This window comes from Pipistrellus hanaki (genome assembly GCF_964339955.1).
Source record: "Pipistrellus hanaki genome assembly, chromosome: 10".
Taxonomy (NCBI): Eukaryota; Metazoa; Chordata; class Mammalia; order Chiroptera; family Vespertilionidae; genus Pipistrellus; species Pipistrellus hanaki.
In genome coordinates, this window is record NC_140512.1 from 28,146,102 (window position 1) to 28,159,872 (window position 13,771).

The 13,771-nt window shown below is 34.0% G+C and overlaps 1 protein-coding gene across 4 annotated transcripts in view; it reads right to left on the reverse strand.

Moving 5' to 3' along the window:
- Nucleotides 1-13,771, reverse strand: part of KRIT1 (KRIT1 ankyrin repeat containing) — a 28,380-nt gene that overhangs the window by 12,509 nt on the left and 2,100 nt on the right. For 3 of the 4 annotated variants that reach the window (XM_084897402.1, XM_084897403.1, XM_084897404.1), the window contains exons 2-10: nucleotides 13,002-13,105; nucleotides 11,556-11,715; nucleotides 10,270-10,362; nucleotides 9,307-9,436; nucleotides 6,809-7,052; nucleotides 6,367-6,482; nucleotides 6,055-6,198; nucleotides 2,710-2,866; nucleotides 1,399-1,506 (exon numbers count right to left, since the gene is read on the reverse strand). In XM_084897402.1, coding sequence (XP_084753528.1) covers nucleotides 1,399-1,506; nucleotides 2,710-2,866; nucleotides 6,055-6,198; nucleotides 6,367-6,482; nucleotides 6,809-7,052; nucleotides 9,307-9,436; nucleotides 10,270-10,362; nucleotides 11,556-11,715; nucleotides 13,002-13,105 — 1,256 coding nt within the window. The remainder of the gene's footprint in view (nucleotides 1-1,398; nucleotides 1,507-2,709; nucleotides 2,867-6,054; nucleotides 6,199-6,366; nucleotides 6,483-6,808; nucleotides 7,053-9,306; nucleotides 9,437-10,269; nucleotides 10,363-11,555; nucleotides 11,716-13,001; nucleotides 13,106-13,771) is intronic. The other variant, XM_084897405.1, reaches the window with a different exon arrangement.

Genomic DNA, 13,771 nt, shown 5'->3' on the forward strand with positions numbered 1-13,771 from the left:
TTTTCTAATACATTTTCCTCTGGATATCCCGTGGTCAAATAATTTTGAGAAACTAAGACCAATTAGTTTTTTTAAAAAATTCAACTTCAAAATCTTCTGAGAGGATTTTTTTATAAGCTGTTATGTCCAATGTAGAGATCAAATGGGGGATATACATTGGTTAACTAAATCTGGTGTTAGTCAAATACCTCATAAGTCTAATGGGCCACAAATTATACTATAGAAATGTTCAGGTAGAAGTTTTAAGCAATGGTCCCTAAGCCAGTTTTTTTCTTCTTTCTTTTCTTCCAGTTCAGAAATTCCCAGAGACAAATGAAATTCTCAATAATATTTTTGTGGTTATGGGGCCTCCAAACAACTTCCAGGACAGTTCATTTTGGATAAAACACCTAATTCCTTTTATCTTTTACATTCCAATATAAAAAGTATGGCAAGGAAAAAAAAGTTTTTTAACAATACTAGAAAATTAACTAGAAAATTAATTGCAAAGAAGTTTAACATAAAGTTGCCTATATACCACATCTATTTTCTTGCCCTTGTCTTATGCTTATGGAATAGTGTTTTGACAAAATGTGCATGAGTATGTAATAATCCTTAAAGGGAGAGATCATATATTTTTTATCAGTTATCAATTTCAGCATTTCATGGTGTTAAATTCACAGAAATATTCAACAAAGACTTATTGTCTCATTGATGGGAATGTCTGGAAAGACTCAGACATATGAGTTTTATCTGTTGGTATCAAACTTTTATCCTATATCTGTTGATATGAATCCTTTTTGCAAGTAATCTAGTTTGCAAGTTTTCAAATCTTTAAATTAATGATAGATTTATAATCACTATAACTTTTAGGATTGAGTTTTTTTTCTAATTGTTAATTCTTTTCTTCCTTAATGTCACTGCCAGTAATTTTGGACATAATTAGATGGAAAACGAGGTTGAATAGGCAGAAAAAAAAGCTAGGAAATCTCCAATCTTAACTCATTCACTTTCTTGAGGAATACAATGAATCTGTAATAGATAACTTGCTGAAACTAAATTAATGAATGATGTTTAATGTCAGTATTTACAAATATAAAATATTGCTGAGGAGGCCTAAGTAGAAACATATGCTTCAATGAACAGATTACAATTAGTAATTAGCACAAGTATAATGATTATACTGAAAAATAAATTAAGTTTAAGTGATTAAAAGATTTACTTATTCAAGTTTCATTTTGTTAAGCAAGAATAAACGTCGAACCATTATGGATAACAAATTTAATGCTTATGAAGTCTAACCATGAGGTTTTATAAAAGCAGTAAATAAACCAGCCATCCTTCCACTCTTGCCTCAGAACCTGAAATTACTCATCAATTTAAGTAGGATGCTTGGCTCTACTATGAAGATAATCTTACTGGTTTGTTAATGGCTTCCTTCAACAATTTTGTAGTTTCTTCCCAATTATTTTGTTTGTTTTCTTCACAAATATTTAAAGGGGATTTTCCTTGTTGGTCTGTTATATGCTAAAAATGTGGGGGGAAAGAAGAGAATAAAGAAAAAAGACATTATAAATATATGGCAATGTAAAGGGAAATATTAAAGTTTGATTTTAAAAAAGACTCTTCTCAAGTAGTAAGTAAATAAGAACCATATTTAGTACATGCTATACTTAAACATGAATTACCAAATATGAAAGACTTAAAGCACAGATATCAATGTGATTATTGTTTTTCAAAAGTTCTGATTACAGCAGAAACCGGTTTGGCTCAGTGGTAGAGCGTCGGTCTGCAGACTGAAGGGTCCCCGGTTCGATTCCGGTAGAGGGTATGTACCTTGGTTGCGGGCACATCCCCGGTGAGGGGTGTGCAGGAGGCAGCTGGTCAATGTTTCTCTCTCATCGACGTTTCTCTCTCCCTTCCTCTCTATCTATCTCTCTCTCCCTTCCTCTCTGTAGAGAATGGATGGAATATATTTGGGGGGAGGAAAAAAAAGTTCTGATTACAAATACAATTCAGGTTTTGTTAAAACTATCTTTTTCCCCCCCTTCACAAAATACTTGTTAATACAAACTCTAGAAAGTGGGTAGAAAATCTTTTTAATTCTTAAAAAATATATATATATATATATATATATATATATATATATATGTATATATATATATATATATTTTTTAAAATATATTTTTATTGATATTTTACAGAGAGGAAGGGAGAGAGAGAGATCTAGAAACGTCGATGAAAGAGAAACAACGACCAGCTGCCTCCTGCACACCCCCCACTGGGGATGTGCCCACAATCAATGCACATGCCCCTGACTGGAATCGAACCTGGGACCTTTCAGTCTGCAGACCGACGCTCTACCACTGAGCCAAACCAGTTTTGACAATTCTTAAATATATTTTTGAAGAATATAATATGAAATGAAAAGAGGTTAAATTTTATGTACATTCTGTAGAAGATTGAACAGTAATATGAACATACTTAATGCCACTGAACTGTACTCCTAAAAGTGGCTTACATGGTACATTCTATGCAAGGCATATTTTATCATCATCAAAATGTTTATGTATAAAAGCAAAGTTTACAAGTAATAGATATAGTAAGTGAAATTTGTTTTTATTTTTCAGCTAACCTCTCAAGTATACTACTGAACATTTTAGTGTCATTATTTGTTTTTCACTGCTTAAACATTAAAAAACACACCCAACAACCTGGAAAATAACTTACTCTGTCAATTTCTGGATGGTTTAAGAGAATCTGTACTATTTCAGCATGTCCTCCACCAGCAGCAAAATGAAGAGGAGAACTAAGATGTCCATTTAAAAGGTTTGGATTGCACTTTCCTTTTTCTAACAGTATGCGAGTGGCCTCAACCTTTCCAAGCCTATTTAAAAACAAAAAAGAAAAAAAAAAAAAGTCATTTCAAATATTTTAAAACTCCAAATTTTAGAAGATATCGCAAAGAAGTCTAAGATTTTTCTAGGCAGAGAGCAAGGAACTAAGATACAGACAATGTTTTCAGTGCCTAGGGACTGATTTCTTATTAATTATTCTGGTTCAATTCAATTGTGTTTATTTCTGATCAACTCAAAGAAAATATAACTTCAAACAAAAGACAGAGCACATAAAGTACAAAAATTATAAATCAAAGAAAGTTTTAGTCAAAACTTATGTCCAGAATCAGAAAGTAATTTATAAGCTTTTCACAAAGGCCTGTGATTTAATAGGCCCAAAGATGTAATTCTGTATGTAGCTGCTATGTTAGGTAATGGATGACACATAAAGATATGTAAAATACAGAGTCTCTGCTCTAATAAAGGAGTACAATGCAATCAGAGAAGTAAAACAAAAACATGGAATAGTTACATAATGCTCTAAAATTTAAGTAACAATTTAGGATACTAACCAGCAAAATAAGGTACTATATACTTATCAAGATAGTATATAATTAATGCTTTAAAAATATTGAAAAAGGAATATTATTATTTCAGTCTAAGATGGTCCTGTAAAGCATTTTAACAGGCAAACAACTTTAACTGGATTTTAAATAGGACTAAACTGGAGAGATATTGAAGAGAGGTCAAATATTTTAGGTAGTGGGAAAAGTAATAAGCAAAGAAAAGACCTAGAAAAGTGAGTAGTGAGTCCAACATTTGGTTACAGCCAAATACTTATGTAAGGGCATAGTTTGAAGCAATAGTAATTCATTGTTTAGAAGTAAATGGGTGGGAGAGGGCAAGAGGAAAGGAAATTTGGTTTTAGATATGGTGCATTTAAGGGGAAAATTGCACATCTTCAAAACTGACCTGATTTGTTTTCACTGATTTTTAGAAAGAAGGGGCTGGGGGTGGGAAGGAGACATCAATTGCCTCCTGTACATATCTGGACTGGGAATAGAACCTACAACCTAGGTATATGCCCTTACAGGGAATTGAACCCACAGCCTTTTGGTTTATAGGATAATTGATGCTCCAACCCATTGAACCACCTGGCCAGGGTGACACAAAATTAATTTTATCAAAGGATAAAACTTTTCCTTGGTGTATTGTAGTAATAAGATTTTTTAAAAAAATACTTAAGATTAATGAACTTTAGATTTAAAATAAAAATCTATAAATTATTACAATACTTTAATAGTAATAGCCAATATTTATTGAGTGCTTATTATATGCCAGATACTCTCAAAGCATTATTTGCATTTTCTTCTTTAATCTTAAGGAAGGTACTATGAATAAGCCCATTTTTTAGATAAAGAAACAGATCCTTATAGACTTTAAATAACCTTGCTAAAGGTTATACTTTTAGGAACTAAAAGTTGAGACTGAAATCTAGGAACAATCCAAAGCACATTAAATACTATATCATACTTCTGCTTTTATGCAATAGATAGTTGAAAATATTACCATTCTTTTACTAGATGAGAAAATAACCCCGTCCTTCCCCCTTCCTCCCAAAAGGGCAACAATATAGCCAAATGTAAATTGGGATTCCTAAATAAAATTCATGCCTATGTCTTTCCTAATTCCACAGTGTACTTTCTTGGGGTTTGAACTATATTCTCTATCTCTTTTTGTTTAGTTCCAGGTAAAGTATGTGCAGTTTTCTTAGTATTGTTGATACTAGTAGTATTTACTGGTAATATGTATAAACAACTGTTAAGTTTAATTTAGAAGATTTAGGGTGACTCCAAATTTGATATAAAAACTTTCTGTAATGGGCAGAGAAGAGCATATGAATAGAATAAAGAAGCATATTTTAAAGGAAATGGCATAGTTTAAAGGGAGGAAAAATGTATATTTAAAGCAACTATATTTAGCTTCTTGATCACAAATACTGGAATCAGTAAAACAAAAGACTTTGAGCTGAAAAGAACTCTAGAAATTATCTAATTAATGCATTTTACATACAGATTTAAAAAAATGAGAGGCAAACAGGTGAAATGAAATACCTTGCTCAATATCATGCAGTTAAGAAGTATGGACATTTAAAAAGCACAAAATAATATAGGCACTTCTTAAATGAGCCAAAGAAGTTCACTTTAGTAAGTCAAAAGCAACTTTTCCATAAAAAATAAATAATTTTATTACTTGCTCTCTAAAGGATGGGCTAACAGCAAACATTTAACTACTGCTATGAATACAAATTTAAGAACTCAGACCAGTGGAGTCTATGGTGTGAGAAGAGTAATTGAGCTAGAACCACATTTGGACAACTAGTGGGAAGAGCCAACCTCAAAAAAAACAAGGAAGGCTTTAATGCTAATGAATGCTTCTGGGGGTTTCCTGATATCAGAGCTTCCCAAAGAACTAAAAAGATACTTTACTAATATAATGCAAGGTCAAATCATAAGTAGCTAACACGTAAATTTTATAGTAAGGGTAAACAAACATAACTCCAGTATAAAGCAGATAAATTAGGGTCCTGTGCTGTGTAATGATATTTGCTAGTCATCAGCTATCTTTCTGTATGACCTGGTAATGCCCGAGAACACTAATGATACTTTTCCTATGGGGCAGACCTGGCAATTCTGAATGAAAGCACATATATAGGCACATCAAAGACATAAATAGAAAGCTCATTAGGCAAACATAGTAGAAAAAAAGTGCTTGTAATGAGTTTTGAAAAGGAACACTAACATTTATAATGAACTAGAGGCCCAGTACATGAAATTCGTGCACTGGGGGAGGGCCCTCAGCCGGGCCTGCGCCCTCTTGCAATCCGGTACCCCTTGGCAGACATCCCTCTCGCAGTCTGGGACTCCTCACTCCTTACCACCTGCCTATTCTCTGTTACTTACCGCTCCACTTGCTGCTCCTTAGCACTGCAGCGGAGACAGCGGCAGGAGAGGCTCCTGCCACCGCCTCTGTGCTTGCCAGCTGTGAGCCCCGCTTCTGCCTAACCAGCGCTCCCCTGTGGGAGTGCACTGACCACCAGGGGGCAGCTCCTGCATTGAGCATCTGCCCCCTGGTGGTCAGGGCGCATCATAGGTTCACCAGTCGTTCAATTTGCATGTTAGGATTTTATTATACAGGATGATTCATTCTTTCTAAAAGGAAAATAAAAAGTAATTACCAGCATGCATAATGAATGGGCGCCCAGTGGTCATTATCTAATTGATTGACTGAAAATTTTTCATTGAGAAGACGAGTTAATAATTCTGAATCTCCTTCACAGGCACTTCGATGGAGAGGAAAATCATCTACCCATGGTCGTTCCCTATTCATAAAAACAAATCGAAAGCAATGTATCATTGAGAAGCTATAAACTGAATCACTTATGCAATGATTATATTACATATTAATTGCATATTACATGCTAATTTTAAACCATAACTGTAAAATGCAAGTTTTAAAAAAGCAAGGTGGAGTAAAATCAAAACAGTACTTGTCTTCTGTGACACTGCTCATGCTTCTCTGCCATTTTTCCTGTTTGGGAATTTGGATTTTTGAGTAGTCTGGAGCTCCTAGTCCAAAGTACGGATTTATTACTACTTTATCAACCTAGAAAGGGAAAATAAAACAAACAAAAAAACCTTTAAGAGCTTTAGATATTTACCTTCAATATGTAAGGTATCTCCCCAAAATGTATACATACTTTGAATAATTATAAAGGCAGTATTTATTAAAATACATTTCATTTTTAAAATGTAATAGAAATCAGCTTTTAAAGTACATATACATTTTTTTGGGATACCCTGTGTATAAATAGTTAAGTATGGATGTCATGTTAATATTTACAATTAGTAATAGATGCATTTATCTCAGGGGGGAAAAACTACATTTGAGATGTCTTTTGAAATCAAAGCCAAAATTCATTCAATTCTTACCCGGTTTGTATACTGAAGATCTGATCCAAATAAAGGGTTGTAAATACAGGTATCTGCTTTCTCTAGGGCTAACATTTTACTCTTTATTTCTAGAGCACTATAGCCCATATGTAGTGAGCTTTCTGTCTGACCTGATTCAGTAGCATATGCAGGATTTATGACATTAGTTTTTATCCGCTCAAGAGGAGATGGACGGAATAAAGCTGGAATAAAGTGAGACACTGCATGACGTTCATCTAACCACCTGGCAAAATAAAGAATGAATAGTAGATATATTTGTTCAAAAGTGAAGAGAAAAATAGAATACTATCCAATTCTTGTATGTGATACTTTCTAATGTTCAGATCTTTATATTTTTAATTAATGTTGGTTAAGTACTTCATTTACTATTAACGAAAGTTTTGTTCATGGACATAGCAAACTACTTTAAAAAATGTATAAACCATTATAATAATAAAAACCCTTTTCAAAAAACATGAAGCACTTTTAAAATTTAAACCACTGACAGGTACATTAGCCCTGTTATTACAGAAAGACAAAGGCATGGTAGATTAAAAGACTTGTTCAATGATGAGAGTAACTCAATACTAAATCTAGTTTTATAACAAAGGAATCTTCATTAAAACAAGGTATTCTTTGGCATTTTTGAAGATGACATTAACATGTTGCAAGCAAACAAGGACAATCCTATCTTTGGAGTTTTTCATTTTTATATGAAACTTCAAAAACTTACCATTTCTTGCAAATCAAAACCACAGGTATCACCTCATAATTGTTAGAAAGCTATTATTTATTTACTAGTGGCTCAGTGCACGAAATTCGTGCACAGGTAGGGTTCCTAGTGGCTGCCTGCCACCGCTGCCGGCCAGGGCAGAGCTGGCCAAGGGGAGGGGCCAAGGGTGATTGGCTGGCCAGCTCCACCCGCTGGTTGAACTTCCGAATGAGAGGAAAATGTGCATCTTAGGCTTTTATTATATAGGATTCTTGGTTAATCCACACCAGAGGGTATTTTTTCCATTAATTTTTAGAGTGGAAGGGAGGTAGTGAAGGGGGAGGGAGGTAGAAAGGAGAGAGGGAGAGAGAAAGAGAGAGAAAAACATCAACGTGAGACAGACACATGACTGATTGCCTCCTGAAAGTGGCCCTGATCTAGGCACCTTGAAACACAGGTATGTGCCCTTGACCAAGTACTGAACCTTAGAGCCTCCAGTGCAAAGAACAGTGCTCTAGCCACTGAACTCACTGGCCAGGGCTAGCTAGAACGGCTATTATTAAAAAGACAAGAAATAACAAGTGTTGATGAGGATGTGGGGAAAAGGAAACTATCAGGCACTGTTGGTGGGAATGTAAATTGATGCAGCCACTATGGAAAATGATATGGAGGCTCCTTAAAAAGATTAAGAATTGAACTACCATATGATCTAGCAATTCTTGTTCTGGGTATCTAACTAAAAAATATGAAAACACTAATTTTAAAAGATTTATATACCCCCTATGTTTACTGCAGCTTTATTAATAATAGCCAAGACATGGAAATAACTTAAGTGCCCATCAACAGATGATTGGATAAAGAAGATGTGGCATATATATACAATAGAATACTATTTAGTCATAAAAAATGATGCAACATTGCCATTTTTGACATGATGAATCTTGAGGTAATTATGCTAAGTGAAATAAGTCAAACAGAAGACAAAAATCTTATGACTTCACTCATATGTGGAATATTAAAAAAGCAACAAATGAACAAAATAAACTCATAGATTCAAAAAACAGAATAGTAGTTACCAGAGAGAATAAAGATGGGGGGAAGGTCAATTGGTTAGGGGGTCAAATATATGATATGGGAAGGAAAATAGACTTTGGGTTATGAGCACACAATAGAGTATACAGATAATGAATTCTAATATTGTACACCTGAAATTATTTAATGTTATTAACCAATGTCATCTTATAAATGTAATTTTTATAAAATTTACCATTTAATGGAACTGGAGAGCATTATGCTAAGCAAAATAAGCCAGAGAAAGATAAATATCACATGATCCTACTCATTTGTGGAATATACTGAACAACATAAACTAACTAACAAAAATAGAACCATAGTCATAGAAGCATCAAATAGACTGTCCAACCTATGAGGGAAAGTGGGGGTTAGGGGGTAAGCGATCAACCAAAGGACTTGTATGCATGCATATGAGCATAACCAGTGGACAAAGATGGAGAGGGGGGAGAGGGGAGGGCATGTGTTGGGGTTTGGGGGCAGCCAGGGAGAGGTCAATGGGGGAAATTAGAGATGTATGTAATACATTAAACAATAAAGAATTTAAAGTAAAAAAAAAAAAATTTTTAAAAAGAGAAAATAATTTAACATTTATGAATACATATAGTACTAATTTCATTATTTTCTTCCCAAAGTGTTGGTATCTATCAGAGCTAATTTCTATTATCAGCATGTATTTGATTTATTAAAAAATATTTTTAATGGCAGTTCTTACTTATCCAAGGCTATTAACATCCTTGCTGTAAGAGTAGCAAAGTGAGTGCTGGATTCACTACAGACTCGCATAATATCTTGTAAGCAGTAAAAAATTGGGCATCCTGGAGTATATGTATATTTAGTATTATCTGGAAAAGAAAAATGAAGAATTATGCCATCAAATAAAAGGTTTACAACGGCATATTTCTTATTTTTAAGAATATGTTTATAAAAATTGTTAATTATAACATAAAATATTTTAGATTTCTTTTAAAAAATATATATTTTTATTGATTTCAGAGAGGAAGGGGGAGGCAGAAAGAGATTCAAACATTGAAACTGGCTAGGGTTATTTTATATTTCAAATTAGAAGACCTGGAGTCAAGTGATGGGCAGCTCTGGGACCTTATCCACTTGGGTGAATACAGCATTTATAATCTTGGAAAATTAAAGAAATTATTTCCTCTTTCTCAACAATATTATAAAACTGATTAATAAGATTGCCAAAATAATTTAAAATACTGAACTTTTTCCCCCCGAAGTATGGCTGGGAAAAACATTAATTTTAGTCTAGAAGCCTGAATATTACTTTTAAATCAAAACATCTTTGTTTAGCCCTACCTGGTTTGGCTCAGTGGAAAGAGCATCAGCCTGTGGACTGATGGGTCCTGGGTTCGATTCCGGTCAAGGGCATATGCCCAGGTTGCAGGCTCGATCCCCAGTAGGGGGCATCCAGGAGGCAGACGATCAATGATTCTCTCTCATTATTGATGTTTCTATCTCTCCCTCTCCCTTCCTCTCTGAGTCAATAAAAACGTATATTTAAAAAAATACATTTAAGTAACAAATTTCTCCATCTTACGTTAATTACAACATGTATTTTATATAACAATATTATGGAGTAACTATGAATGCAAATTCCTAAATAGATTTTAACTTAGCATGTAAGGCACAAAAAAATTAAGATAAACTTGAACTTTACCTTTGACAACTGATGGAACAATAAACAATGCTGCTTCTCTGCCCATCTTCTCCCCATCCAAAGGAAATTTCTTCAGTAGTACTACTCGTTTTCCTAATCATTTTTTGAAAAGTCAGTAAAGATAAAAAAAAAAAAAGGGCTTTTATATTTGATAAATTACTGAGAATTAAAATTACTTCAAAAAGGGATTAAAGACAGTCAATTTTTATAATATGCCCTAATAAAAACTGATAATTCTGATAATGTTCATTTTGTGGACAATCAATGAGTACACTCATGGTCCTGGTCTTGATTCAATAGAAGGGGTTTCCTATACCTGGCAAGAAAAACTGTCCTGCCAAGAACTGTCAGAGCAGCTCAACAGTAAGGCATCCTGCAGGTTCAAAAGGCATATAACTCCTCACTTGGCGGGGATGCAGATGTTAAGAATTTTACTACAGTCTAGGCTAAAGAGGGTGGTGTGTAAGTTGCAAAATCTTAAAAGTTTAGCATTTCTTCACTTAATCTTCAACATCCGTCTTCAATTTCAGATTTTTATTAAAATACTAGAGGCCCGGTACACAAATTTGTGCATGGGTAGGGTCTGGCCACACACCCCAATGGGAGCCCCTCAGGTCAAACCAGCAGGGGAGAGGCCGTGGGAGGTTGGCTGGCCGGCCTCGCCCTCGATTGCAGTGGGGGAGGCCTATTGGGGGTGGGCCGATTGGCTGCTGCAGTGAGTGTTATAGCTACCAGTTGTTCCAGCTGTTCTATATATATATATAGATGATTAGGCTACAAACTATTGTTTTGAATTGTAACCACCATTCTTAGTTTATTTTCCTAATGTGGCAGCAAGGGAGACAAAAAATAACCTACAAGTCTTGTACTCTAAAACCTCTCATCTTTGCAGTTCTAAGATACCTATGAAACTAGGTTTCCAGCAAAAATAGTTTGTATTTTAGTTTCATGGCACCCCTCTCCTCTTGGTTGTTCTCTCTAAATCATTAAAAAAATTAAAGTCAGGTTACTTTTTCTTTATTCAGGTTATATCTTCAAGGGGCTTAGCTGTACATTAAAATATTTTTCTGAGTCTCTTTAAAGTTTTTTAAATGAAAAGGAGCATAACAAGAAATTGATTTTAATATATTTTTTAAATGTCTTTCTCCATAGGCATTTAAAGCAACTGTATTAAAGAAAGAGCAGCAGGAAAGGATATTGTAATACTATCAATAATAAAGATTTATTAAAATTATATTAAAAAAAAGGAAAAGCATAAGAAAGAAAAGAGAAAGAAACAAACTTACCTCTGATACCCTGGTTTGCAGGAGAAATTGGTTTGGTAGTTTCTACTACATAATCCAATATGCCTTGTGTTATTTCACTGTTGCCTTGAAGTTTAGTTTCCAACAAAACTTTCTTCCTCTTTTTTTTCTGCCCTTCAATGGGAACTTCGTGCAATAAAATCTTAAATAAGAAAAACAATAAGAGAAAGTTTAAATCAAAATTATTTACCCTAGAATATAAGCCAGCTGCATATTAGACACTAGTTGTATATTAAAATAACCTGGGAAGCTTTTTAAATAGTATTGATACCCAACTTCATCTCAAACCTATTAAATGAAAATGTTTAGGGTGTGGGGTCCTGATACTGGAAGTTTTCAAGTTGTCCAGGTGATTCAACAGTGCAGCCAGGATTGACAACCAGGATACAGAGCACTGCTAAAGCAGCAGCCTCCTGAGAACCTCTGAAATATTCTAATAGATTTCAGATAACTAACCCTAAATAGTCATTTAAGCAAAATGCTACAAAAATTAGCTGGAGTTAGGTGAGATTAGAAGTACTTTATGATGTTTGGAATCTGCAGCATAGAAAAGATAACAATTCTATTTTGGGGTCCTCCCCTCCCATCACATCTACATGTAAAACAGGGTGTGGCAAAAGTATATTTACAGTTGTGAATACACAAAACAGTTTATTCTTGTATTATTATTATTTATTAATTATTGTATCATTTTCCATACAAACAATTATAAATCTACTTCTACTCCACTCTGTATAATTGAAGACTACAGAAAAGTAACTTAATCTCCTAAAACTTTACTAAAGGTAAAAAGATATTTTTTAGTGAACTGTTAAAAAACAGTTCCTTGGGAGAATAACAAAGAACAATGTGTAGACTGTAATTTTGAATAAGCTGACTTTAAAATTTTTTTCTTTAATTTTGAGAGCCATTTCATAAATTGTACTAAAAACCAAATCTATAAATTATCTGGAAAACTCAAACAAGTACCTTTTTAAAATATATATATATTATTGATTTTTTACAGTGAGGAAGAGAGAGGGATAGAGTTAGAAACATCGATGAAAGTGAATCATCGATCAGCTGCCTCTTGCACATCCCCTACTGGGGATGTGCCTGCAACCAAGGTACATGCCCTTGACCGGAATCGAACCCTGGACCCTTCAGTCCACAGGTCGATGCTCTATCCACTGAGCCAAACCAGTTTTGGCCAAACAAGTACCTTTTAATATCTAATAACTTATATGTATCAATGAATAGAAAAATGGTCAAAAATATACAGCAGGAAAAAAAACAGTGATGGGCAGAGATCTAGGGTTGTCAATTTTAGCTTGTCAACATCTAGGCTGTCAACAAGGATTTACAGTTTATGATAAGACTACATGTAAATGAAAATAACAGAGAATGACATTCAATAGTAGCAATCAAATGGTAGCAGATTGAACTCACTTCATAGGACTTAGCTTTGTATTCCCGGGAATTTAGACTGGCAGTATTCTTTGGACGAATAACAGCAACATAAGCATCTTCTAGGTTTTCTGGATTCCCCATTGCTTTATAAAACAAACAAAGAAATATCTTGAAAGATTACATTAAAGGACACATAATCACTTTGTAACGCTTCTAAATAACATTTTTATTTTTCTATCTTAGAATATATATACTACCTAAAAGGCAAACCAGAGATGATGGATTATATCTTATCATTAAACTATTCAAAACATTAGCTTGTAATTTAAGACTTTCTTCTAATCTTTTTTCCCTTTTCTGTTAAAGGTAAAAAAACAAAAAACCCCAACACAACATATTTTCAGAAGTCCATAGTTTCAGAAGTCTTAATTGCATAAAAATCTTCCTTTTATATTCAAAAAAGTGATACAACCCTAACCGGTTTGGCTCAGTGGATAAAGCCTTCGGACTTAAGGGTCCCAGGTTTGATTCCAGTCAAGAACATGTACCCTGGTTGCGGGCACATCCCCAGTAGGGGGTGTGCAGGAGGCAGCTGGTTGATGTTTCTCTCTCATCAATGTTTCTGGCTCTTTGTCCCTTTCCCTTCCTCTCTGTAAAAAAATCAATAAAACATATTAATTAACTAATTAAAAAGTGGTACAATTATAAGAATGTCTTGTAAATACTAATATCGGCTTTAAATACTGATTCAGAATATTAAACACTTATTTTCCATAAATTGCACAAAATGCATGTTATTTGGTTAATAG